This window comes from Neodiprion lecontei, chromosome 7 (assembly GCF_021901455.1).
Source record: "Neodiprion lecontei isolate iyNeoLeco1 chromosome 7, iyNeoLeco1.1, whole genome shotgun sequence".
NCBI lineage: Eukaryota > Metazoa > Arthropoda > Insecta > Hymenoptera > Diprionidae > Neodiprion > Neodiprion lecontei.
This window is the reverse complement of record NC_060266.1, coordinates 23,763,374-23,788,130: the sequence shown is the minus strand read 5'-3', so window position 1 is coordinate 23,788,130 and position 24,757 is coordinate 23,763,374. Positions and strand designations below refer to the sequence as shown.

At 39.8% G+C, this 24,757-nt stretch overlaps 2 protein-coding genes across 10 annotated transcripts in view; one reads left to right on the top strand and one right to left on the bottom strand.

Moving 5' to 3' along the window:
• Positions 1 to 17,521, top strand: part of LOC107223129 (lachesin-like) — a 113,344-nt gene extending 95,823 nt beyond the window's left edge. Inside the window, exons 8-10 of the mRNA XM_046745631.1 lie at positions 13,056 to 13,175; positions 13,578 to 13,748; positions 15,187 to 17,521. Of these exons, the coding sequence (XP_046601587.1) occupies positions 13,056 to 13,175; positions 13,578 to 13,748; positions 15,187 to 15,455 (560 nt within the window). The 3' untranslated portion in view covers positions 15,456 to 17,521. The remainder of the gene's footprint in view (positions 1 to 13,055; positions 13,176 to 13,577; positions 13,749 to 15,186) is intronic.
• LOC124295482 (feline leukemia virus subgroup C receptor-related protein 2-like) lies at positions 682 to 10,827 on the bottom strand. Of its 9 annotated transcripts, none has more exons than XM_046745630.1 (7): positions 6,763 to 6,903; positions 6,405 to 6,638; positions 2,939 to 3,191; positions 2,652 to 2,866; positions 2,484 to 2,587; positions 2,305 to 2,415; positions 682 to 2,208 (listed from the first exon to the last, which is right to left on the bottom strand). In XM_046745630.1, the coding sequence occupies exons 2-7, from the start codon at positions 6,576 to 6,578 to the stop codon at positions 1,893 to 1,895; spliced, it is 1,173 nt and encodes a 390-aa protein (XP_046601586.1). In that variant the 5' UTR covers positions 6,579 to 6,638; positions 6,763 to 6,903; the 3' UTR covers positions 682 to 1,892. The 9 variants fall into 9 exon arrangements, with proteins under 9 accessions (XP_046601586.1, XP_046601585.1, XP_046601582.1 ...); XM_046745629.1 differs by lacking the exon at positions 6,763 to 6,903 and adding an exon at positions 7,836 to 8,702 and having other exon boundaries at positions 683 to 2,208; positions 6,405 to 6,707; XM_046745626.1 differs by lacking the exons at positions 682 to 2,208; positions 2,305 to 2,415; positions 2,484 to 2,587; positions 2,652 to 2,866; positions 2,939 to 3,191 and adding exons at positions 4,209 to 5,421; positions 5,518 to 5,628; positions 5,697 to 5,800; positions 5,865 to 6,079; positions 7,836 to 8,702 and having other exon boundaries at positions 6,152 to 6,621; positions 6,763 to 7,127.
• Positions 17,522 to 24,757: the final 7,236 nt, after the last annotated feature.

The window sequence follows — 24,757 nt, the reverse complement described above, 5'->3', positions numbered from 1 at the left end:
TCGGGCGAGTTAGCATGCCTAATTTGGGTTTTTCTAGAACCAGAAACTTTTCGTCTCGGAATAAGTTTGAACGATCTTTTTGAGGCTGGATTGATTCCAAGGAATATATAGAAAAGGTATTTGAAACGTTTCAGGACAAACTAATGAAGAAAAACAAAAAAGATTTGCCGATTTTCATTCTTTCTAGACTAATTGAACTCTGAGAAAAGCAAAAAAGGCATTCAAATCCGTGCAGGATCAGTTGTTCAGGAAATGCGAAGAAGAATTATCGTTTTTTGACAGTCACTTCTGACTCGCGGGTCGTAGCATCTTGAAACTATGCGCAATCGTTTTCCTACGTAGAATTGCACCGACATGACGTCTGAACAAATTTATTTTAGCTTTTTCAAAAATCTTTAAATTTTTGTCCGAAAAAATTCAAAGAGGCTTTTTGGGTACCTTTTTTTTAGCGATTTTGGCGTCAGAATCTTCACGTTCTCAGGATCGATCCTCACAGCCTTTCCTATAGATTAAACGGGCCCTTAGAAATTCAAAAAAACATTCAGAACATCGTCGTCAATAAATTTTCATGTCCTTTATAGGTTTATTAATATAGATAACAAGCATATAAATAAAGAGTAAAGTTTATCCAATGAAGTAATCTTATTACAACCACTTATGTAGGAACAAACAACATTTTTGACAGCCTATCTTAAATTTCTGGTACAATATCAAAATCAATTAACGACAGATCATTAGACAGCATATTTCCAGCTTTCACTAAGCTATTATTGTTTAAAAATGTCGGAACGTTTCTCTGTACCGCGTATATACGTTTATTTCTTCATATTTTCCGATTCGGTTTCCTACTTCCTAGATCTCTCTCTGTTATACCGAACGCTCCATCTCGCTCTTACCCTCTAAGCCGCGTATTTCTCAGCATCCGTTTGAATTCTGTTCCCGATCGTCTGCTTCGTGTATATAAGGGAGCGCTCCTTCCGCTCTGTTCAGTTCTCGATCAGATTTTGAGAGAGCAGCCAAACGGATCGCGGTCAGCCTACGTGTCGTTCGTGAGTGTGTTTACAGAGTTTAATCAGCAATCTCTCATCGGAAGACTAACTTTGTTCGATTGATTCATTGCGTTGTAGAGAGTACAGTACGGAAGGTTTCATTTTGCATTCTTACTTTCCACGTGGCAATAGTGGCGGGCAGTTTTGCAAAACTCCCCGTAATTCCGTGCAGATCAGCAATCGCTATGCGTGTTACTATTTGGGTGGTTTTGTTCAGCCAACACAGTTATTCATCGTTAGCCAAAATTCACGAGTTCTTTTTTGCTTATCGCTAAATATACTTGGGTTAGGGAAACCACCGAATGCGATCATAATCAACGTAGAACCATCTGAACTTTTGAAAATAATACGGAGTCATATATGCAGATCCGCCGGGATACAGAAACAGATGGTCTCCTCAATCCGGGATTAATAGTGTATGAGTCGTACAAAGGGGAGGGAAGGGATGTGAGGAATAAATTGCGATAAACTGTGACAAAAACTTCGGATAGAAGATGATGATGAAAATTCTTATTCGTGTAATTCATCTTAAAATTAGTATCCAATAAAAAACACAAGTGAGACGCGAGAAAGTTACTCCATTTTATTCGGTGATACTTCACGTGCGGATTAGGAGTACCAAAATTCTTCCAACGTTCTTTGAGCACGACAAATCAACTAACTTGGTGAGTAAGAATTATCTTGATTCCTGATCTCTGCAACGTTCAATTCCTAATGGTTTATTTGCGGATGCCGAGAATATTCGACTTTTGGCAAGAATTTTCAATCGATCACTTTTGTCGGTTGTTATGTATAATAATGGAAGTAAACTCGAATCGTGGATGAAGATTAACAAAATCAATATCACTTGTCAATCTTACGCAATACTCCTTGTCTCAGCGGATTATATCGCATGGCAGATTCTTCAGCTCTTTGCCTACGCAGATCGATTTTATTCGATATTGTCAACAGAGTTGCTAGGCCGAGAATTGCGAGAATGACCGCGTGTCCAGCCGTGTCGCCGTAAACGTCTATCACCTTGAGGATAAGAGGAGTTACGAAAGCTCCGTATATTTGGCCCGCTGTGCTCAAAATTCCTGTCGATAGTGCCTGAGACTCGGGGTAAGTCGCTTCGGCGCATAATTCAAATCCAATCGCGCTGAAACTGATCAGAGTAATGCTGAAACGGAAACGGTTGCGTGTAGTCACACTGAGAAACGTGAGTATAACATAAATAATCGTTCGAATTGTAGTCTAATCACAGTGATATATTTACCCGAAAAGCGAAGCTGACAGAAAAACCGTCCATTTAATTTCCATATTCAAGGTCGTAGCGAAAAGTATTTCGCAAAATAAGGACGAACTGCTCACGGTGATGGCGATCATTCTGTAATTGTTGAACGCTGTAGTTAAAACCGTTCAAGTCGTTACGCGTCACAGCCACGGTCAACTAACCTGAATTTCTTCGTTTTGTCGAGAATTGATGCGATGATTAACGAACCTATGGTACCCACAAAGCACAGCAAAAGACTCATTATTCCTACATCAACTTCGCAGTTCTGAAAGACGGTTAAATATAACTGAGGGCACTGCAGGAACGCGCAGAGTCGGAAGTAGCGTTACCTTGAAGTGAGTTAAGAACAACGGATTCAAAACTGTCCCCGTCGAGTTAAATACGGCAACAATCAGACCATAGGCGTTCCAAAGAATGATGAAGTTCCTGTTCTTTGTTAGTAACTTTTTGAAGGACACTAAAACTCCTGTGTCGAAACGCTCGTGCGTGGATTTTTGAAGCGCCCGCGACTCGCTTGGTGGCGCGGAAGGTTCGTCCTGAAAAACTTTATGGGAAAAGAGGATCGGTTAAGGAACGAATTCGTCGTCTTCGTAGGTGGAGAATTGCAAAGACTCACGAAAAAGTACGGCCAACGTTACGACTGAACATGCAATCGCGACTGTCCAGTAAATGACGGACAATCGGTACCCGATTTCCTCGGCGTCGTCGTGGTTTCGGACAAAAATCGGAACGGTCAGGAAGCAGATCGACAAGCCAACGTGTGCTGCGTAGCAGCCGATGGCGGTGGCGAGGGCGAGTTGGTCATTCCCGAACCAGAATGCAGCCAGTTTTCCCGGAACAGGAGAAATGAAAACCTGGCTGATCGCGACCATGGCTTGCCCTGTGAGCAGCAATGGAAAACGATCCGGGGCTCTCGAGAAAACCTTAATCCAGGCTCCGAGACACGTCAATGCGGCTCCTATCACGACCGTCCACTTCAGGCCGATCCGTTCCATTAAAAACAAGGCAGGGAAGAGTAAAACTGCGTAGGCTACCATCAGTACGATGCTGGTCGATGCTACCGCCAACGTCGAGACATCGTAGTACCTGAGGACTCAATTTATCTATATGAGCAACACGAGTGAAGGCTTGAGTACTGATTTCGCTTCCGTTTCGAATTCTAAAGGCTCGTGTATATTTGTACCCCGAACAAGAATACCGTTACGGGTGTTCAATAATTATCTTACCGACTTATTATATGGCCGATGATCACGAACTGAGGATATTGATAGCTGCTGCATATGCCCCATAAAACATATAAGAATAACTGAACCCACCGTCTTTTGAAAACCTGAACTTTTAATGGACTGCCACTCGAGGTGTTCCCGTTTTCCTCGTTTTCCTCGTTTTCCTCTGTAAATTCCGGCTTAAGAGAAGGTGCGACGTAAATGTCAGTCATTTGTGGATTTTTCATTATCCTTCAACACTTTTTAAGAAAATCGATACTTCGGCTACGGAACTGATTTCAATCCGTATTCTCATTATCGACACTTGGGGCCTACTGTCTTCAAAATGCTGCTTAGACTGATAAGAGCTTGACTTGTCGACGCTGAGCGAAAGCTCCGGACGACTCCGTATTGTGGGTTTCCAGTATTTTCAATGTTTTTTAATTTTACACAGGTGTACAACATCAAGCTAAATATTTATTTCTCCATTCCACGAGATCATTACGAAAACTTTATCATAACGTCAAGTTGGAGCAAGCAAAAGGTCAAGTAAGCAAAAAAAAAAAAAAATAGCAATAATCTCAATCGCCACTAAGCGTTCGGTTTTATGTTGAGAACCTGTGGATGTGTTTTCAATGAAATGAACAATGGCAATGACTGGGGAAAATAATTTAAAAATTGTAAGGGACGATTTTGTAACTGAAACATGTATTTCCTTTTCCAAAAAAGTACATTTCAATAATAACAACTTTTGGTGTTGACCTTTTATGACCCGACGGAGATTTAAAGAAAAAACCTCTGATCAACTTTGTCCTAAGAAATTTAATAGAAAATCAGCAAAGAAATAGATGGAGGTGAGAGCCGGACGTTATTCGATTTGATACGGAGTTCTGGCCTTTACCTGTATTGCATTTATAGAATAACGCAATTTCATACTGTCTTAAGGTGTAGAATTGGGAATATTTTGTCTGATCTATAAAGTTATCGGTAAGACGGTTTAAGCCACAATTGACGCCTTACATACAGTGACATCTGCACTGTTTTATATTTCTTACGCGAGTTATATAAAGTAAACAAAACTTCACAACGTTAGCCAATTGAATAATCATCACTGGCATATTCATTCTGCCACGGAATTATCCTACCATGCCAGCGTAAATAATGTTTAAACAAGTGACATGCCAAATGGCTTCTTGACGCGCATCGTAGAATCGCATCTCAACGATCGGTTGGTTGAGCTGACGACAAAACTTCAACGCTATGATTCTTTCTCAAATTGTACGTCAGTAAATTCAAATCGTAAAATTGGTCGTCACTCTCAACGGAATAGGGCAAGAAACGAATCAAAGAATTTGGAAATGACGTTCAAAACGTCGCAGGAAACACGAAGAAAAATCATCTTTTTTCGGCAGTCAACTGCGACCCGCTGCTCGTAGCGTCTTGCTACTTTGCGTAATCGTTTACTCGCGCATAATTGCGTCGATAAAGCGTCTGAATAAATCTATTTTAGCGTTCTTTCGAAGCGATATAATAATGAGAGTAAACTGAAATCGTGGACGCAGGCTATTAGAATCAAAATCATTTGACTATTTCGTCTGATACTGCTTGGCTCAGCGCATCATATCACATGGCAGATTCTTCAGCTCTTTGCCTACGCAGATCGATTTTATTCGATATTGTCAACAGAGTTCCTAGGCCGAGAATTGCTAGAATGACCGCGTGTCCAGCCGTGTCGCCGTAAACGTGTATCACCTTGAGGATAAGAGGAGTTACGAAAGCTCCGTATATTTGGCCCGCTGTGCTCAAAATTCCCGTCGATAGTGCCTGAGACTCGGGGTAAGTCGCTTCGGCGCATAATTCAAATCCAATCGCGCTGAAACTGATCAGAGTAATGCTGAAACGGAAACGGTTGCGTGTAGTCACACTGAGAAACGTGAGTATAACATAAATAATCGTTCGAATTGTAGTCTAATCACAGTGATATATTTACCCGAAAAGCGAAGCTGACAGAAAAACCGTCCATTTAATTTCCATATTCAAGGTCGTAGCGAAAAGTATTTCGCAAAATAAGGACGAACTGCTCACGGTGATGGCGATGACTCTGTAATTGTTGAACGCTGTAGTTACAACCGTTCAAGTCGTTACGCGTCACAGCCACGGTCAACTAACCTGAATTTCTTCGTTTTGTCGAGAATTGATGCGATGATTAACGAACCTATGGTACCCACAAAGCTCAGCAAAAGACTCATTATTCCTACATCAACTTCGTAGTTCTGAAAGACGGTTAAATATAACTGAGGGCACTGCAGGAACGTGCAGAGTCGGAAGTAGCGTTACCTTGAAGTGAGTTAAGAACAACGGATTCAAAACTGCCCCCGTCGAGTTAAATATGCTAACAATCAGACCATAGGCGTTCCAAAGAATGATGAAGTTCCTGTTCTTTGTTAGTAATTTTTTGAAGGACACTAAAACTCCTTTGTCGAAACGCTCGTGCGTGGATTTTTGAAGCGCCCGCGACTCGCTTGGTGGCGCGGGAGGTTCATCCTGAAAAACTTTATGGGAAAGGAGGATCGGTTAAGGAACGAATTCGTCGTCTTCGTAGGCGGAGAATTGCAAAGACTCACGAAAAAGTACGGCCAACGTTACGACTGAACATGCAATCGCGACTGTCCAGTAAATGACGGACAATTCGTGCCCGATTTTCTCGATGTCGTCGTGGTTTCGGACGAAAATCGGAACGGTCAGGAAGCAGATCGACAAGCCAACGTGAACTGCGTAGCAGCCGATGGCGGTGGCGAGGGCGAGTTGGTCATTCCCGAACCAGAATGCAGCCAGTTTTCCCGGAACAGGAGAAATGAAAACCTGGCTGATCGCGACCATGGCTTGCCCTGTGAGCAGCAGCGGAAAACGATCTTTGGCTGACGAAAAGACCTTAATCCAAGCTCCGAGACACGTGAATACGGAGCCTATCACGACCGTCCACTTCAGGCCGATCCGTTCCATTAAAAACAAGGCAGGGAAGAGGAAAACTGCGTAGGCTACCATCAACATGATGCAGGTCGATGCTACCGCCAACGCTGAGACGTCGTAGTACCTGAGGACTCAATTTTTCTGTACGAGCAGCACGAGTCAATGTCTTGAGTACTAATTTCGCTTCCGTTTCGAATTTTAGTGGCTCATCTATATTTGCACCAAGAACAAGAATACCGTTACGGGTGATCAATAATTGTCTTACCGACTTATTATGTGGCTGACGATGGTGAATTGAGGATATTGATAGCTGCTGCATATGCTGCACAAAGCAAATAAGAATAGCTGAAGCCATCGTCTTTTGAAAACCCGGACTTTTAACGGACTGCCGTTCAACGTGTCGTCATTTTCCTCTGTACATTCGGTCTTAAGAGGATGCGAGACGTAATTGTCAGTGATTCGTCGATTCTTCATTTTTCTTCAACACTTTTTAAGAAAATCTGTACTTCAGCTGCGGAGCGGCTTTTAATCCGGATTCTCGATAACCACACTTTGCTTTGATTGATACCAGCCACACGAGTCCGGACTCAGTGAAGGCTTCGGACGACTCCGTATTGTGGTGTTCCTGTACTTCAATGTTTTTCTTAAACTAACACAGGTGTATAACTTTAAGCTACATATTTATCTTTTTATACTATGAGGTCACATCCATGACTGCTTAATAGTGTCAAGACAAAGCAAGCAAAAATATACAAAAGCAAAAGGTACAACAATCTCTATTTCCACTGAGAACCTTAGCAAGCGTGGAAAGAAACTCAGATCTTGGATTAGTCTCTACAGTGTGCGATGAAGTCGATACTAATTCGAACAATGTCCGACCCTCAATTCAGATTTCTTTGCCAAGTATTCGTCACATTACTCAGGATGAAATAAATTCCCTACTTGTTATATTTTTCAGATTTCCTGTTTTTACAGTTTTTGAAATATGAAATTTCCACTTTTGTAGTAACAGTAAGTTGAGGAAGGAATCGTATAACTCGTTCGAATGCAGTAACCCAAAAGCAACAATGCACCTCGCAGACGGCTAAGTTCTATCTTTGAGCCATTTTGTAGGTTAAAAATCGCACAAATTTTTCTACAAAGCCATCGAGTTCAAGTAGAAAAAAAAAAAACAAATTGAGTAACGTACATCTTATACAAAACATCGGAGCTCACAGAGAAAATTGATCAAGTATGCGAAGTTTATGGCATAAGATGATATATCTGACTATTGACGTCTAAATTACGCAATAACAAGTCAAATATTTTTATTTTAGTAAAAAAGTAAAATTCACTTACTTCCACTAAACATCAACGGCAGCTAAGTTGCGGGTTCGTTAGCGACCTCAGCTGTTCTTTTCTATTGTTTTGCGCAATGACCAGCTAGTTGATCCTAAGTATTACCTTACAGCGAGCAGCTGATCCTACCGCCGGCCTAACTTCACGGTCAGATAGTGAAACCGAATTATCTTCACAGTTCCCAGGCGATAATGTTAATTTTCAGCTTAAGAGCGTAGTTTGTAAAACAACTGGGGCCGTTAACGATAAAGTTATCGGCAACCTTGTTTAACACAAAATTGACAGCTTACATGTAATGACATTGTGTGAGTTTCATATTTGTTATGCAAGTTATGTGAAGTAAACAAAACAATTTTAACTTTTGAAAATAAGACAGAGCCAAATAGAGCAGAAACATATGATATCCTTAATCCAGAATCAATATTGAAAGTCCTATAAAGGAGGGGGATGGGATCTAAGAAATTAATTGCAATAAACTGTGAAATAAGCTTCGGTTAGAAAATAATACGAAGAATTCTTATTTATATTATTCACTTTTGAATTGGTATCGACTGAAAAACAGACGCGAAACTCGAGAATGTTACTGTATTGTATTCGGTGACACTTCGCTTGCAGATCGGGTAAACCAAAATTGTTCCAACACTATACGACCATCACGAATTAACTAACTTGGTGAGCATAAATTATCTTGATGACTGACCTCTAGGACATTCCATTCTTAATGACCAAAATGTCGTTGACGAAAATTTTTGATTTTCGGCAAAAATTTCAATCAATTACTTTGTGGGTTCTATTATAGTCTATTACAGGTTGTTACGTATAATTAATGAGGGTAAACTCAATTCGTGGATGAAGACTAACAAAATCAATATCACTTGTCAATCTTACGCAATACTCCTTGATTCAGCGGATTATATTGGGCGGCAGATTCTTCAGCTCTTTGCCTACGCAGATCTATTTTATTCGATATTGTCAACAGAGTTCCTAGGCCGAGAATTGCTAGAATGACCGCGTGTCCAGCCGTGTCGCCGTAAACGTCTATCACCTTGAGGATAAGAGGAGTTACGAAAGCTCCGTATATTTGGCCCGCTGTGCTCAAAATTCCCGTCGATAGTGCCTGAGACTCGGGGTAAGTCGCTTCGGCGCATAATTCAAATCCAATCGCGCTGAAACTGAGCAGAGTAATGCTGAAACGGAAACGGTTGCGTGTAGTCACACTGAGAAACGTGAGTATAACATAAATAATCGTTCGAATTGTAGTCTAATCACAGTGATAAATTTACCCGAAAAGCGAAACGGGCAGATAAACTATCCATTTGATTTCCACGTTCAAGGCCACAGCCAAAATTACTTCGCAAAGTACGGATGAACTGGTCACGGTGATGGCGATCATTCTGTAATTGTTGAACGCTGTAGTTAAGACCGTTCAAGTCGTTGTACGTTACAGCAACGGTAAACTAACCTGAATTTCTTCGTTTTGTCGAGAATTGATGCGATGATTAACGAACCTATGGTACCCAGAAAGCACATCAACACACTCATTATTCCAAGATCAACTTCACAGTTCTGAAAGAGGGTTTAATAGAGCTGAGGGTACTGCAGAAACGTACAGAGTGGGAAGTAGCGTTACCTTGAAGTGAGTTAAGAACAACGGATTCCAAACTGTCGCCATTGAGTAAAATATGCTAAGAATCAGACCATAGGTGTTCCAAAGAATGATGAAGTTCCTGTTCTTTGTCAGTAACTTTTTGAAGGACACTAAAATTCCTTTGTCGAAACGCTCGTGCGTGGATTTTTGAAGCGCCCGCGACTCGCTTGGTGGCGCGGAAGGTTCGTCCTGAAAAACTTTATGGGAAAAGAGGATCGGTTAAGGAACGAATTCGTCGTCTTCGTAGGCGGAGAATTGCAAAGACTCACGAAAAAGTACGGCCAACGTTACGACTGAACATGCAATCGCGACTGTCCAGTAAATGACGGACAATCGGCATCTGACTTCCTCGACGTCGTAGTGGTTTCGGACGAAAATCGGAACGGTCAGGAAGCAGATCGACAAGCCAACGTGAACTGCGTAGCAGCCGATGGCGGTGGCGAAGGCGAGTTGGTCGTTCCCGAACCAGAATGCAGCCAATTTTCCCGGAACAGGAGAAATGAAAACCTGGCTGATCGCGACCATGGCTTGCCCTGTGAGCAGCAACGGAAAACGATCTTTGGCTGCCGAAAAGACCTTAATCCAAGCTCCGAGACACGTCAATGCGACTCCTATCATGACCGTCCACTTCAGGCCGATGCGTTCCATTAAAAACAAGGCAGGGAAAAGGAAAACTGCGTAGGCTACCATCAACATGATGCTGGTCGATGCTACCGCCAACGCTGAGACGTCGTAGTATCTGAGGATTCAATTTTTCTGTACGAGCAGCACGAGTCAAGGTCTTGAGTACTGATTTCGCTTCCGCTTTGAATTTTAGTGGCTCATCTATATTTGTACGAAGAATAAGAATACCGTTACGGGTGATCAATAATTATCTTACCGACTTATTATGTGGCCGATGATCGTAAATTGAGACCATTGGTAGCTGCTGCACATGGTGCACAAAGCAAATAAGAAAAGCTGAAGCCATCGTCTTTTGAAAACCCGGACTTTGAACGGACTACCGCACAAGGTGTCCTCGTTTTTCTCTGTATATTCGGTCTGAAGAGGATGCGTGACGTAATTGTCAGTGATTCGTCGATTCTTCATTATTCTCCAACACTTTTTGAGAAAATCTGTACTTCAGCTACGGAGCTGCTTTCAATCTGTATTCTCGATATCTACACTTCACGCTTTCACCGTCTTTGAAACGCTGCTTCGGCTGATACTAGCTTTACTTCTCCGGGTTTACCGAAAGCTCCGGACGACTCCGTATTGTGGTGTTTCAGTATTTCGAATGCTATTGTAATCAAACACAGGTGTACAATGTCAAGCTAAATATTTATCTTTTCATACTGTGAGATCACATCAAAAACTTCTCAATAATGTCAAGTAAAAGCAAGAAAACATTCTTTGTCGTATCACTGTATCGTAGCAGGCCTTAAAACAGCAATGATCTCTATCTCCGCTACAGAACTTCAGTGAGCGTAGAAATGAATTCAGATTTTGGTTTGATCTTAAAAATATATCGGGACGTCAGTACCAACTCGAGTAATGGCTAAAAATAAAAGTGCGTTCAATTTATTATAATTTTTTGCAAATCATCTAATAAGGATTCTGAATATTCAATGTTATTCAGTTTCTTTTTCCGTAGTCCGGCTTCTTAACTCACTCTTGCATAAATACATCACTATTTCGTAGTTCAAAACATGTCGTAGATTTTCTGTGCGTATGCTTCTTCAAAACAGTAAATTCAATAATAAAAATTCAATTTTCTTTGCTTTCTCGCGTTCGACTCGTATATTGCAACGACAGAATGACATAATTACACACTGTCTCGATGTGTAGGATCGTAAAGGTTATACGTAACATATGAGTCATCGGTAACATTGTTCTCAGTTCGCATAAGTATAATGCCATAGCAGCTGGTTCATATTTGCTGTGCAATCTATGTTAAGTAGACAAAACTTTTCAATATTCCCAATTGAATAATCATCGCTGACATATTTAGTCTCTCGTGAAATTATCTTAAGTGTGAAAATAATGTTCTAGCAAGTGATATCGAAACTAGTTTTTCGACGTGCATGTTGCAATTTTATTGCAACGATTGGTTAGCTGCGTTGACGACAAAATTTCAACACTAAAGTTCTTCGTCATCAAATCTTACGTCGATGAATCTAAATCTTAAAACTGTCATCACTCGCAAAGGGACGCGACCGTGAACGAAACGAGGAATTTATAGATGGCGTTCAAAATCTCGTAAAAGACCAACAGCTGAAGATAACGAAAAAAATGCGTAGAAATTTCTCGTTTTTCGGTGGTAACTTTTCATCCGTTTGTTTCGGAGCACGTTTTCTGCGAAATTCAATTCTCTCGCAAAATTACGTCGATACAACGTTCCAACAAATCAATTCATGTGTTTTTCAAATTTCATCAAAATGTTACCAACAAAATACAATCAGGCTACCTTGTTTTTTATTTTAGTTTTTTTTTTTTTCTTGCGATTCGTAAGCCAGAATCTATCCGATTCGGAATTAATTTCTACGAGACTATCACCATCCAGTGTATCCTTAGGAAATTAAAAAAGTTACTCAGAACAACGCAATATGAGTAACCAGTCGAGAATCTACGTCTAAATTTATTTATTTCGTTTTGCGTCACTCTCACATCGCTGACATCGGCATTACTTGTTATTTATTTACCCCACTCGGTTTTTCCCCCCGTTTCTTTTTTTATTAATCGCCAAAGAATGATGTAGTAGCAACCAAATTAAAAAACGTTATCTATGTTTTCACCAATTCATCCAATTTTATTACCATTTCTTCTACGTGGAAGCCAATGCCAGATTTCTTCCGACTAGGCTGGCCATTTTGCATCGGATGAATCGAAGTTCACGCGTTATCTCGAAGCCGCAGCTTGAATCCTTTCGTTTGGCGGTCGACCTCCCTCGGTTATTCCTTCGACCACAGCGAAACCATGTCGCCGAATTTTGGCCCTCCCGAGCTTATTTCACACCGCAATCGCATCAACTCAACGGAATCCCAGCCTATTAGCCACGGCTTCTGTACATCCTCTTTTCTCTCGCCCCGTTCCTGCTCTTCGGTCCAGAGCAATGATTCATCTTGTTCAGATGTTCAGCCATTCATGTATCTCGCTAGGAATTCAGCACCAAAGTAGATTCTCCTAAACCAATCGCCTTCCGGAATCTCGGCTTCCGCGTACATTCTCTCCGCAATTTGTTGAGCGTAAATTCCCGAAAGAAACTAATTCCGCGTTGCTCGTTTCCGGGATTGATATTCTAAAATTAAACCCAAGCGTTGGTACGTCGTTTTTAATTTTCACTCCCGTCCCCGTTTACTGATTACGTAAATAAACACATTGGGCATTAAAGCCGGTCGATTAAAGTTCCCCTTCTGCAATTCCGATTCCAAACACAACCCTTGAAAGTTTCAATTGCATGGATGATATTTTTTTTACCTCCGCTGTTATTCTTTCGCTCGATCAGTGCACTCCCACCAATCACACCAATCACACCGTCGAACCCGGAATTTTTCCCTCCGTAGAAAGTCATTCTTGTTTGTTCTGCATTTCAGTTCATCCGATGGTCCAAGTCCCAAATCAACTGGTCGGGGCTCCGCCAGGAACTGATGTCACCCTCTTGTGTCAAGTGGAAGCCTCACCGAAGGCGATAAACTACTGGACAAGAGAAAGCGGTAAGAATGAAAAACCGGGTAGATAATCCTAGGAGTCAGTTATTAACACGAAAATTATCCCGAGTCACAAAAATTCATCGTTCTATTGAAATTTCCACCGCATTATTAGCGACGCTGTTTTAAAAGTCTCGAAATCTTTTGACCTCGTTAACGTGAACATGATGATGTAAAAATAAGATGAAAATTCAACCTGTGAAAATAACGTCAAATCGATTAGAATGTCTGAACTACGTTTAACGGAACCAAGCATTACCGTATTTGTTCAAACTGGAAGCAATTCAGCTGCAAAATTAATCGCAATAATTATAAATATTCTCACGTCGATAAAACGGGCAAGCCGAAGATTCGGAGTTTTGAAATCGATAAACACTGACGCCCTTTTTGCTCTATCGATTGTTCCAGGCGAGATGATAATCAGTAACAGCAAATACACGATGACGGAGAGTTCGACGTCGGTTTACAGCGTGCTGATGAGCTTGGTTATAAGAAATCTGAACAAGCAGGATTTAGGCGGTTACAAATGTATCTCAAAAAATTCTATAGGGGATGCAGAAAATAGTATTCGTCTTTACGGTGAGTGAGCGCTTTTCATTGCAATTTTTTCACTCCCGACGTAATTGATTACTCGATTAATTGATCAACCTCGATTAATCGATTAATCAAAATAATGACTAGCCGAAATCGTCGATCATCCCTTTGAATCACACGTTATTTCGCTGAGTCAATTTTCATAACAAGATAGTATTTTACGGTTTTTGGGCTCATTGATTACGGATCTAAAATCAGATTTCAACAATTCGGGTAAAAAAATTTTATGCTGGGGTTTTCGGTGTCACTGATTAGATTCGCCATAATGAATTTTCAGATTCGTAATCAGCGAGTCCGGAAAGTCATAACTTATGTAAACCATGTACACGTGTAGAAGAGTAACTTTCTCGCAAATGAATTATTCCTTCAATCTTCACTATTTTTTCTCAATCAATTTGTTTCCAACAACAACAACTTACATTATATCGCAATAATTACTTTCGAAGATTAAAAACCCATTAATGTACTGTCAGAAATAGCAAAAAAAAAAGAATACAAAACCGCGAACAAACATGTTTTCAAAGTTCTCCAAGCATACTTACCGATACGATTCAAAGGATTAATCGATTAATCGTATAATCGTAAAAACGATGAACCCAAATCGTCGTTTAATCGATTAATCGCACAGCACCGGCTTATATAATACTTCGTTTAGCCGGTTGGTCACGCTACGTGATCACGGTGGGCGATATAAATCGCTGAGCGATGGTGAACGAGCGAGGAGAAAAGATTAGACTCCGAAGGTGTTGAGACAAAAAAATAAAAAAAAAATAAAAAATTCCTTGACTCGGCATCAAAAATCTGGCGGCATACCAAGGATATCGATCAGACGCAAGATGGATTCCCGAGTATTTTCCTATGTGGCTCACCTTCCCCGAGGTCCGAGAAGAGGCGAAACAATATCTCCTGACCCCCACCACCCCTCACCACGACTCCTCTACTCTCACCCGTTATCCCACGGTATTAGTTATCGTTTATCAAGCGTAGCCGCCCCCGAACCTCCAGACAAAACGCCAAAAAGCCGAGAATTGGGTGAGCCATATGTTGCCAGACATGATCGATAAAAGTCCGCCAAGTGTTATCAGCGCTAAACTGCTAGTTCTGCGAGGTCCCGGATGAACAGGGTGCTCGGCCATATGACGCGCCTCGCTCTTCTTCCCCCCGAAAGTTATAAGAATTTTTCCCTCTTCTTTCCACAACGCATCTGTGTGTGTGTGTGTGTGTGTGTGTGTTTTTTTTTAACCTAAATTTTTTATCCCCACCCCGTCACAAAGTTTAGATTCACGTAGCTTCGATGATGTTTTTCAGACGCAGCTAAACGTACTTGGGATAATTAGATATAATTTTTTTGAAAATTTTATCCGCGAGTATTCGGATTGTCCGTTGTGTTCGCCGTTTCTCTTGGACGTGGTAAATATTTCAGACATGGAGTTGCCGAAGCATCCGAAAAAGCACGGAGACCGGGGTGGAATGGAGGACGCCTCGGACCTCAGCAACGAACGGGATCACAGACTGAATCACGTCTTCCAGGGTTCCTTGAGGGAAACTGGCTCAACGATGGAGTCGCCCGAGGACGAGGATTACACGACGGGGGCAGGAGCCGTGAGAGAAAGGCTGGAATCCCCAGTAATCGTCAGCATTTTATTAGTGTCCTCGTTACTGTCCTCGATCCTTATGTGCCAGCGGGTCTAATCGATGTAGCAAAGCAATCTTTTTCACTCGCTGAATTTATTGTCTAGGTAATAATCGACGGTTAAATCAGTACGCGAAAGGAGAGAAACGGCGAGGAAAATACTTTTTCCACACATGGGTATTAGGGAAAAGTTTTGTTTTCAATGGTTTGTCATGTTTCATATTTATAACGATTAATTGTTGTCTGGTTTGTTTGTATGTATAGATAAGTGTGAAAAGATTGCTTGTCTGATTCGTTTTTTTTTTTTTTTTTTTTTTTTGTTGTTGGTTTATTTATTTATTTATTTTTTTGTTTGTCTTGCATGCGTAAAATGCGATTATACCGAGGCGAGAAAATGGATCTTCTGTGAGATCGCGGTGTTAACGTAAAATGAAACCGCGTCGATCAATCGAATCTATGAGCCTCTTAAGCCTAATAACTAGTAACTGTTGCTTCCGCTTAAAATACTGTAAATATCTAATAATAACAAGAACAACAAGAATATTAATAATAATGTTATTCCCAAGGCGCGCTTGCCTAATGTAATGTTTGTATGCGGTTGTAAGGATTAGAAACTTGGGTATCAGTGTGTTTCGGTTATTTTCAATGCGTCAATTTGATTATTTACTATTTTTCATAGGAACACCGAAAGACGGAATAAGTTTAATGAATACTGATACGGGCAATACCGATTAGACTTTATTGGATTGCACAAAATTACAGCAAGAGAAGCGAACGATAATTTTTTTCTCTCTTTCTCTTTTCCGGAAGAAAATTACTCGCAGGACGTTATTTTTGTTCCCTCCTGACGTTACTTTTCTTTTCTTTTTTTTTTTTCTTTCCTTGGTCCACTTTGATTTTTAGCCTGTTCCACTTTCAGCCTCTTCTCTTGGGATATGAAAATAATAGAATAAAGGTAAAAAATCGTAACATCTCACGGCGTATGCGTGTGATCGCCATAGATGTGCCTATAACGAGTACCCAAAACGTGCGAGGATGAAAAGCACAAGAGGGCAATAGAAGGGATGAAAGGGAAGGGGCGCTGTGGTTGACAATAGAAGCTAAGGTGAAAGTGGATATAGTTAGAGACGCGGAAGAATATAATGGCGGCCGGACTGCTCAGGTTTGGAGTGTGCTTAACGCAAGAGAAGAGAAAACTGAAAACGGGGATGAGAGCATGGCGAAAAGGTTGCGCAGAAGCTGGACTTTTGCTTTTCTCCAATTTTTTCTACCACAACCATTCTGTAAAGGCGTCTGGTAAAATTCCAAAGGAACCGCGAAAAAGCTGCGGAGCAGCTCCTAATGATTCTCCTCAACAATCCAGCCTCATTCTACTAAACAATAATCGTGATACATTTCTTACCTGCGTGAATGGTTTTTTTTTTTTTTTTTTTTTTCGAAGGCGTTATATATATACACACATATATGTATATTTTCCTGTAACAAAAAATAACCCAAGAGTTACCACCACCCCTGTGTGAAAATAATTGACGTTCCTGCACGTATTGTCGTGCCAAAGATGAAGAGAAAATTTCGCAAAAAATGTGGAAAAACGAGAAAATTTTAAACTCAAACATTCTGGAGTGAGAGAGGCGCTCAGATTTCGTTTTGTTTTACCTCTTTTTTTCCACGCTATATAATTCGCAATTTTCATTATCAATTCGGAAGTTGTTTTACTTTTTACTATAGTTATTATTGTTATTCTTATTTTTTGTTGAGAGAGAAAACGGAAAAGAAAGAGAGAGAAAGAGTTTTGTTCAGTGTACGAGAAAGTCGATAATACCGCCAGGTACGGCGAGTACGATACAAAAAAATAAAAATAAAAAAAAGAATGATATTAGACAACCCTCGAATTGTAAATACAAACTAAATCGTAACTTATAGTTATATACATATTATATACAAAGTAATAAAATATAGATATGTATTAAAAATGGTGAGAGATTATATCTTCCCAGAATCATTTATCATCATGTTATTACGTATCACGATGATCAAATACCAAATTTCTCACCAATTTACATTCACAATATAATCATATCTTTTTCGTTGATTCGGTTTTTTTTTTCTTTTGCATCTACTCCTATACGTATAATACAAACGCAAACAATTGTGAATTTATTTTTTGCAAAAAAGTAATAAACATATCGCCAAAATTTTATTTTTAACGAATAAAATTAAATACAAATGAATAAAAACTCGAGACAACTGACTTTTATGCACAGAGTCTTTCAGAGTTGATGGAAAAGTTTTAATCAAAAAGTTCACTTAATCCCTCGCAGGATATTTTTAAGTCTTTTCTTCACCTGGCGATATTTCATAGATCTGCGAATTGATTGGAGAAATATAATTCTTAGTTTTGATTCCGGGGACGATGACTGATCCGAATTCTGCAGTATCGTAAACATAGGTAAGCACATAAATGGATAGTTATAATTCTGCAAAACTCTGTGTACAATGTGAATATAAATATATATTACATGAACGGACATGTGAAAAAATAAAATTGAAAAAAAAAAAATTTATATATATATATATAAATATGTATATAAATATTTTTTTTTCAATTTATAAATATTATATAGAATTTAAGAACAATATTATTGAAGTTATGAAGTTGTTAATGTAGGTGTTTACGATGGTTGAAAACCTGTCATATGAATTTTATAAATACAATACAGTTATTCATATGCGTATATTATATACGATATATATATACACATATACGTATCAGATAAGCGATGGAAGTGTTTATATATTGAATATTTTGTGCCGTAGAACAACTTTATTATGTAATTAATGTACATCATGCGTATGATTTCATCGGAAAAATTTTGATAATATACTGAGACGCAGCTGTACCAACGCTTATATTGTTACGATATTCGATAAGACGATACAGTATTTATTTTATAATAATTCCAATTATTTTTCACCCTTCGGAACAGTTTAATTTTTTTTTTTTTTATTTTCCACGTAGCGAACAAAATATAAAATCCCCTGTTCAACAACGTCTGATGTAAACCGGCGTTGCATAAGCTGAAATCAAAAAGAAAAATAAGTGAACAAATGTTATCCGCTTAGAGGGTGAAAGGTGGAAGGAGAGAGAGAGGGAACGTGCAAAAAGAAAAAACGAATAACAAAAAAAAAAAACAAACAAACAAAACAAACAAACCAAAAATGAATAAAAACAAAAAGTTGTATGTATAAAATTAAAATAAGTTTTAAGTAGGGAAAACTGTTTCTTGTTTAACGAAAGAGGGTAAGCTTTGTGCGAGGTCGACGTAGCTTTATTAGATAACCCGTCAGCAACAGCAAAAGTATCAACAGCAGCAGCAGCAGCAGCAGCAGCAGGAGGGGCGGGAAAATTAAAAGTAAACACAGAAAACAATTTGTTGATGGGATACGGATTATATATTTAAACGACACGATAAAACTTGAGCGTACGATCAATTTTATAGGTTTTAAATAACAAATAACGTATTTTGGCGGAGTGTTGAGAATTAGGAGGGCAAAATAATATATATATATATATATATATATATATATATATATATATATGAATTAATTACGCATTGTACATTCATTGCAATAATCTTTTGTCTATTAATTTGTAAAAAAATCGAGAAGGCGATAATTGGTAAAATTGAAAAAGGGAATTACGGTACGTCTTGATAGAAGTGATGGTGTACAACGTTTCGGAAATTTTCTAGCTGGGCATTGTAGAGGCACCTGCCTTATTTGAATTTAAAACAGTTTTACGGTGAATGAGGGCGAAAGTGAGGAATCGCCATCTGGCCCGCCTCGTTGAATGCTAATTAACAAATTAATTTATATCAAACTTGGCCGTGGTGATATACATAAGCCAGCGATGCATATACATTATATATATATATATTATATATATACATATATACACAAACGAAATCACGATTATTATAGAAATACTGCGGAATAATAATATTTTATCTAGACGAAGGTGGACGAAAAATAACAAAATCAAAAATTTAGAGGATTTGTGGGGGATAAATCGAAGGGTATTGATCTCGTTTATTTGTCGTACGCGAAAAGCCAAATCGCCTCCGTCACAAATCACGTTATTCATACAATTTGAGTTTTATAATATACACAAATATCCCGAAGTGAATAAAAAATCGCGCGCACTGTACAATAATCATGTCATCATGTAAAGTGTAACTGTAACTGTAAGAAATAATGTCCCCGTGTAATCATCGCATAAACGAAAATATTACACACATTTTAATCGATACTGTATCTATATACACACATGATACAATAATTATATCGTATAATGGATTTACGACGGTGGAAGGAAAAACCATGTAAATGAAAAAAGAAATACACACACATCACGTAAACGCATATCTAGAATTAAGGAGAAAAGAAAAAAAAAAAAACAAAAAACCATTTAGTTGAATAAACACAATGATCAATGTAATTCCTAGGGTGGTTGTATTTTATTTCAGCTTTCCCTCCGCAAGCCTCCCGTTACAATTATGTACTCCTTGTTATAAACGGCAAATGATTTCATATTCATTCAATGAGAATTCAGGGCCGGTTATACGTAACGATGTAATTATATTCCCCCACTTATTCCGTCGAGTCAAGTCCTCCATCGGGAGGCTCAAAATCGGGACAATTGTTCGATTTAATGAGTCGTTAGAGCATTTCGACTCCATCGACTTGTCACAGGATCGCCGCAAGAGCTTCTCCGACACTTCATTCGTATAGATTATAATTACATAGTTGAGTTTATACAACAGTTTGGAGAAGTTTTCGTTTGTTTTGAATTTACTAAATTAACTTTTTGCACGCGGAGTGATTCGTGGGTTTTAAAATTTTTCGCTCCGCTCGATCGGTCGACATCGATTTTCGCATCGTTTCCTCAATTTTTCCTCATTCGGTGTCGCATCTTTATTATATATCCGTATTGAAGAAAAGTTACAACGAAACACTGTACAGAGAGTTAGGGTGTGGGAGAAAAATGTACGACGTTAGATCAAAAAGATGAGTAAGAAGACTATGGTAAAGTAAAAAGAGGGGTAAACGCAGAAAGAACGCGGCATCAAAGCGATCGAAGAGATCCGTCAAAGTAAAAGCAAGGCGAAAAGAACGAATCCGGAGAAGAATGGACCGCCGAATCTCGAAGCGATCAGTGAAGGCGGAGCGCGAGATCGGCGAAGAGGATGAGGAGGGATAAAAAGAGGGTAAGATTAGCTCGGAGCAATGATCAGGCCCGAAACGAAACAAAAAGTAAAAAAGGAAACGTGAAAAACGATGAAAAAAAAGCAAAAAAAAAAAAAAACAAAAAAAACAAAAGAACGTCACCAGATATTCCGAGGGTGAAAATTCCCGCTCGAAACTTCGGGTCGGGCATTTTTTTTTCTGTTTGTTTTTTTTTTTCCCGAACGAAAGGGGGTTTGAAGCAATGAAAATAAAGAAGGAACAGAAAAAAAAAAATAAAAAAATAAAAAATGAAATGAAATAAAAGCAAAACAACACGACCGAACATTTTTAACTTGTCAAAGGACGATTACCCCGAAACAAGGCAAAGCCGCAGACGCATCGCTGTGGTCAACGCTGTTTGCGGTTCGTATTCGGGTTGTTAAAGGCACCCGAACGTAATACAGAAGCTTTCGGTGCAGGCACCCTCCCCCGTCTCATCCCCTATTTCTGGGCAATATCGTAATCCTGGGCGATGCAGGAATGTTATATAACAGCGTCGTAGGGAGGATGCGATGGGCGGGCAGGAGGAGGAGGGGGATGAAAGCCACTGATATTGTAAGTGGCTGCGAATCCTTTATAACTGAGACGCCGCGCGCGGCCCTCAAGAGGATCGGGGGTGGGCGGGTTGGACGCGGATCGGGGGTTGAGGGAAGGCGAGGTTGGAATTTTTGATGTAACAGCAAGCAGATATGAATATCGGAAAGTTTCCAAAGGAATTCCAAGGATCAGAGAGCGAGAGCCGAGACGCGCCGCGAAGCGATCCGCGGAGATGAGAGGAGAGGAGAGGAGAGAGCCTAGCCGGCGTCTCGGTTCGGGGGTGGCAACCCCCGGAGGGGTTGACGGGGGGCGGCCGCTGTTTGCCGAGACTTGGGTCCAACTTTAGAAGGCATCATCCAAGATCCGATAAACTTTGCCGAGCGTCAAACAAACAACAATCTCCGGCTTCTATCTGATCCGCAAGTCGATACAAATGCCCGCAACGCTCGAAATATACGAGAACAGCCAGCGCGGTGCGCGATACTCTGTTTCCCGTCGAACTGCCGAGACGAGCCCGGAGTTCTGATGTACCCACTCGTCACCGACGACGAAGGTATCCCAGGTCGATCTCTACGATTGCGTTGCTTTCGTGACATTTTATAGTAGACCGACGACTAATCGAGGGCGCGGGTAAAAAATGAGATATAAAATTCCGAACATAAATACATATATCGAAGACTCGCAATCGCGTAAGAACAAAGTGGCGAATCTTCATTAAGACAGAAATAATGGAAATAGAATATAAAAGTATCGAAATTTGAAGTTGTAGAAGTTAGAATACATGACTGGTGAAAATTCCAAAAGGCCATTGGCAGAATAAGGCAAATGCGATTGCTCGCAAACACAAATAAATAACTTCAACTTTAACTAGCTTTAACGACTCAAAGTTGTCCATTTGCATCGCGTTCTTTCATCTTTATTAAGTATTGACTAAAGAATTTGTTTGACTCTGTATATAAAATATTTTACAAGTCAAAATAGATTAGTTGGATTGACTCGGAATGTGAAATTCGGGTGGAAAACCAATCGGAATACCGATCTTTCTGAATGGTACGATTCTGAATTATGACCCTTCTATATTCTGGATTTTAACTTTTATTTTTATAATATTTGGACATTTGAAACCACCCTCCAAAGTAAGGTGTGTCAAGGGACGATTTGGCAGTTTCACCCACAAGGTCATAAGATTTTTTAACCAGCCCAACTGGATAAGTCTTCTCATAACGAGCAATGCGAAATGTAATTTTCTCAATCAGAAAGAAATAGACAAAGTATCTACCAAATCGCCCCTTGAGATTACCTTGCTTTGGAGGGTGGTTTTACCCCCCCCCCCCCCCCCCCCCCCCCCTTGAAGTTTTAAAGTATTTTATAAATATTGCATCCTCTCCTCCCGTAGGATAGATTATTGAGGTTTCAACTTTGCCAAATCATCGAACAAATCTGTATGAAGATCAACGTAGAATCAGTTAAAATCTTTATAAATCGTACAATTGATAATACACGAGTCGATAGCGCTTATAATGATTCACTACAAGTTTCATGATCAAAACTATCATGGTTTTTTTTTTTCTAATTTCTTTATCAGGACGAAATTTATTTCACGGATATGCAGTCAGCCTATCTGGCTTACTGAGCTTATTTCATATTCGATTCGTATTCTTTTATGTGTAATTTACTTTACTCTCATTTATCTTGGTTGTGCTTTGTTGTATTTTGTAATTCGTTCGTTATTTTTATTACTTTTAATGCTTTAGATTGTTCATACCTTGTTTACGTATAAATTACTATATTAAAATTGAACTCGATCTAATCGCTGTTGTCCTCTCTAAGTTCACCTCTTAGGATTTTTTTTTTTACTCAACTAAGCGAATAAATTAACAAATAAATAAAAAAGATAGTTACTTGTAACTTTGATTTGAAGAAATCAAAATTTGCGTAGCGTGTGAAATAAACTGTCATTTGACCAAATGATTTTACATTTCTATCGAATAAATCATCGAGATTTTTTTTTATTCTCGTTGTTTCGATGTGTGTTTGAATATGATCGCTTAGCCGCTACAGAAACGTACAACTTTCGTTGACAAAGTCGAACCAATGACTATCTAAATATTTACATAAACTAGAATAAACAAACATAGGGTCAAGGAATACAGCAAATGCGTGTCAACTGTCAAGTGAAATGAAATCGAATTTTCCGTGAACGGCGAGTCTCGGGATCGAAGAATGAAGGTAGGAAGGAAGGAAGGAAGGAAGGAAGTGGAAATGTAGGGGGATTGAAAGGGCGACGCGACAGTGGTCCAGATATCCGTTTCCGTCGGATGCAGGAATCGTAGGGAAATAGCGGTGAATATTATGCATCGAACTGCATAATGTAGGTGTTTCGCGTTGACAGGACAAAGGACGTCTCGTCGTCGTTGGTGCAGGGACGTTGCGCCCCGGTAAATGCGCACACGTTTACACACACGGGTCCTTGTACCTCGAGGACAAGAAGAAGGCGGCGTCGCATCCTATCGCGAATCTCTCGGTGAGTCGAAACGCGACCGCGGTAAAACGTGTAAACCTATAAAGCTCCGCAAGTCGCCTAAGCCCACGTTAAGGCTGGTTTATAGGTCACCTTACGTGCAGGCCGACGGGTGTTTCTAGATGGTGAAATTCAACTCGCATTACGAGGCGAGGGAGAAGGGTGGAAATGAATTTACCCTTCGCCCTTCGGGCTCGCCGGCTATCAACGGTTAATAATCGTCAACAGCGACTCGTGAAAGAGAGACAGAGAGAGAGGGAGGGAAAAGCTCGTGGGAACGTGACGCGATGATACGCAAAGAAGGGGCTGGGAAAGAGGGGGGGGGGGGGGGGGGGAGGGGAGGCTAATTAAATCGCGATTCAATCAGGGTCCGGTTTTCCGAATAACGTTATTAATTGCATTATTTATAGTTGCGTTGCGGTTCCGTCCCGTTTTCCCTCCAGGCTTTGATGCAACAATAACATTAGTAAAATAACACAACGATAATGGCGCGTGCGGTGTTCCAACCCAAACACCATGATACCTGTGATATAGGATTTTGTATCGCAAATGCAACAAATAGGACAGAAATTCTCTATACTCGATACTGTGACGTTCCCGGTTTTGCTAGTAAGCCACCGGTACGTGCTACTTTGTTAGTGTGAATAGTTTCTGGCCTTGATCAGAGCGATTTAAATTGATGAAAAATAAACGGGACGACTTTTTCTAGCTACAGACTTGGGATGCCCAAACAAATCTCATCGGACACCGAGGACTCAGTGTCGTAGACATTTATTTGTAGGGCATGGGTTAATATGTGAGTATATGTTGTTTATTTAAATCATTTTCGTTCATTATTTGGGTTTCTACATGAAGTATGATGTTTGGAGCCAGAAAATGTAATCTCTATTTTCCATAATTTTTTCCATATTTCAGTTTTTTAACTCTATATTTCTATTTGCATAGGTGTGTGTACATGTGTTGTAATTTTAAATATATATTTATCGGGGCCGTATTTATCTGTTTCACCATTGCTGT